Genomic DNA, 3306 nt, shown 5'->3' with positions numbered 1-3306 from the left:
ATGAGCTGGCTCTGTTCAGGTCACTCTGGTTTAAGGACATCCAGCATTGGCCCTGGACAATTGCCCCTTCTGCTGGAGGATGAGAAACAGCCCATCTGTAATACAGGTGCACTGGATCTGAACTAAACGATGGGTTTCAAAATATGTCACCACCTTTCATAGGTACCCAGTGCATGTCCCTTTGTCTTTGGATAGGAGCTGAGGCCAAGATGCATCAAATGTCCAACAGCAGCTCCATCACCGAGTTCCTCCTCCTGACATTCACAGACACACGGGAGCTGCAGCTCCTGCACTTCGCGCTCTTCCTGGGCATCTACCTGGCTGCCCTCCTGGGCAACGGCCTCATCCTCACCGCTGTAGCCTGCGACCACCACCTCCACACCCCCATGTACTTCTTCCTCCTCAACCTCGCCCTCCTCGACCTGGGCTGCATCTCCACCACTGTCCCCAAAGCCATGGCCAATTCCCTCTGGGACACCAGGGCCATTTCCTATGCAGGATGTGCTGCACAGGTCTTTCTGATTGTCTTTTTGTTTTCAGCAGAGCATTCTCTTCTCACTGTCATGGCCTATGACCGCTACGTTGCCATCTGTAAGCCCCTGCACTACGGGACCCTCCTGAGCAGCAGAGCTTGTGCCCAGATGGCAGCAGCTGCTTGCGGCATTACTTTTCTCTATGCTGTGCTGCACACTGCCAATACATTTTCCCTGCCACTGTGTGGAGGAAATTCCCTGGACCAGTTCTTCTGTGAAATCCCCCAGATCCTCAAGCTCTCCTGCTCACACTCCTACCTCAGGAAATTTTGGCTTCTTCTGGTTGGTTTCAGTTTAGCATTTGGCTGTTTTGTTTTCATTGTGGTGTCCTATGTGCAGATCTTCAGGGCTGTGCTGAGGATGCCCTCTGAGCAGGGACGACACAAAGCCTTTTCCACATGCCTCCCTCACCTGGCTGTGGTCTCCCTATTTCTCAGTACAGCCATGTTTGCCTACCTGAAGCCCACCACCTTCTCCTCTCCATCCATGGATCTCATGGTGGCAGTTCTGTACTCTGTGGTGCCTCCAACTTTGAACCCCCTCATCTACAGCATGAGGAACCAGGAGCTGAAGGGTGCTATTAGGAAAGTGTTTTCAGGGGTGTTTCTTAAGGGTGATTATTTTCACTTCTTTCTCCACAAATGACTTTCTGAGTATCTTCTTGCAGGCTTGGTCCTTGTGTCCTTACCGTTTTAGTTATTGCTCTCCTCAGTATCACTTGCATTTATAATTTTCTAAAAAAAGATAAAGTATTTTCTTCATCATCCTATTACTGAGTAATGACACTGCTCTGTAGTCTTGAGGCTCTGTAAATACACGTCTAATGGTTTGTCAGCACTGACTCTCTTTGCACCTTCGTAATAAAATGGGGTGTCCCCAGTGCGCTGCCTGAAGACTTGTCTTTTCCTTCAAAGCTGGTGGCAAGGTCAGGGCTGTGCAGCTGTAGCCTGAAAGGCCTGTTGCTGCATGGATTTGGGAGAGAAGAAACTTATTGCCATGCTGTGAGCAGTGAGAGACCATGGGTAGGAATTAGGAGTAACCTGTTGGTGTCTGATGACTGTGGAGATGGCAAATGTTTATTGAGATGCCTACTCACAGCTGTCCCACACGGGGCAGGGCAGAGGACATCTTCCAGGAGAGGAATGTGGAGTTGGTTGAAGGGCCCAGGTGTTCTCCATGAGCAGACTGTGCTCAGAGTGGGCAGTGACCCTCATTTAGTGGGTTTGTGTTCATGGGAGACTGCTTTATTGTGCTGTCCTCTGTGCAGATCTTCAGAGCTGTGCTAAGGATGCCCTCTGAGCAGGGACAGCACAAAGCCTTCTCCACATACCTTCCTCACCTTGCCATGGTCTTCCAGTTTCTCAGCATGGCCATGTTTGCCTACCTGAAGTCTCCTCCATCTCCTACCCATCTCTGGATCTGGTGGTGGCAGTTCTGTACTCGGTGGTGTCTCCAATGTTGAACCCCTTCATCTACAGCATGAGGAAGCAGGAGCTCAAGGATATCATTTGAAAAGTGTTTACTGATTGTTTTTCAGTATTCATAGAGTTCCATTCTCTGTTCTGAAATGACTCCCAACTTACAGGTTTGTGTTATTTTTTCATTATAATTATGTATGTATTTATTATTATTTGTTGAAGAATGGCTCAAAGAGCAAGGGCACGGGTCCCTAGAGGAATTGTACAAGCAAGGCAAAGAAAATGCAGAGTTTATAGCCATGGAGTAGGCCAGATGAGAAGCATTCTTGTGAAAATATGCAAGGAGTAGTCTGTCCTTGAGAGAGAGATAAACAATGGATCTGAGGCCTGGGAAAATAAGGGAGTAGCTTATGCGCTGTAACCGCAAGTAGGAGAAACAGTACTTTTTGCAACACTTTTAGGCTTAGCCAATAGGATAGTGACCAGTAGGCATAATTATAGCTGTGTGTATAAATATACGGATATCTGCGCAATAAAGTTGAAGCTTGTATTACCACTCATATTGAGTCGATCACTTGCTTCCCCGCACCATTAATCGGAGGGTCTCAAACCCGCAATTATTTATCGATGCTTGCGCTTCTGCTGTTCCTAGAATAATACGTGGTTTCCTCCATCTGATACTGAGGAATGACTTTGCCTTGTCTCACCTGAAGCCTGTATCAAAGTCTATCTTAAAGCCTTTCTCTGACTGGACTCTCCCAGAGCAGCTGTGTAATAAAATGGGATGTCCTCAGTGTCCTGCCTGAAGGCTGGGCTCTTCCTTCAAAGATGGTGCCAGCAATAGGCCTAAGTACTTGCTGTTTCTCCCTGGGTGCAAGACCAAATAGCTCCTGGTTGTGTCTAGTGACAGTGGACTGTGACAAAGGACTGTTATGGTTTAACCTGGCTGCCGGCTAAGCACCACACAGCCATTTGCTCGCCCTCCCCACTCCCTCTCTGGGATGGGAGAGAGAATCGGAAAAAAAATAAAGCCTGTGGGTTAAGGAAAAGACATGTTATTAGGACCAAAAAGAAAGAAAAATAATAATAATGATATTATGACTAATAATAATGATGTCTACAAAACAAGTGATGCACAATGCAATTGCTTACCACCTGCAGACTGATACCCAGCCTATCCCTGAGCAGCCGGTCCTTCCACCCTGGCCAGCCCCTCCCGTATTAATTGCTCAGCATAACATCAGATGGTATGGAATACCCCTTTGGCCAGTTTGGGTCAGCTGTCCTGGTTCTGTCCCCTCCCAGGACAGAGTGAGAAGCTGAAAAGTCCTTGGCTTAGTGTAAGCAGTGCCCTG

At 47.8% G+C, this 3306-nt stretch overlaps 1 protein-coding gene across 1 annotated transcript; it reads left to right on the top strand.

The window, feature by feature from the left end:
• Positions 1 to 209: 209 nt before the first annotated feature.
• On the top strand, positions 210 to 2045 carry LOC311216512 (olfactory receptor 14A16-like; the record flags this gene model as incomplete). The annotated part of the gene is made up of 2 exons (XM_084298037.1): positions 210 to 1146; positions 1924 to 2045. 2 exons carry the CDS (start codon positions 210 to 212, stop codon positions 2043 to 2045), a joined length of 1059 nt encoding a protein of 352 aa, XP_084154163.1.
• Between the last annotated feature and the right edge of the window lie 1261 nt (positions 2046 to 3306).

The sequence above is a fragment of the Netta rufina genome (assembly GCF_964035555.1).
Source record: "Netta rufina genome assembly, chromosome: 18".
In the NCBI taxonomy this organism is placed as follows: Eukaryota; Metazoa; Chordata; class Aves; order Anseriformes; family Anatidae; genus Netta; species Netta rufina.
The sequence above is the reverse complement of the archived record's forward strand: the minus strand, read 5'-3'. Positions and strand labels throughout refer to the sequence as shown.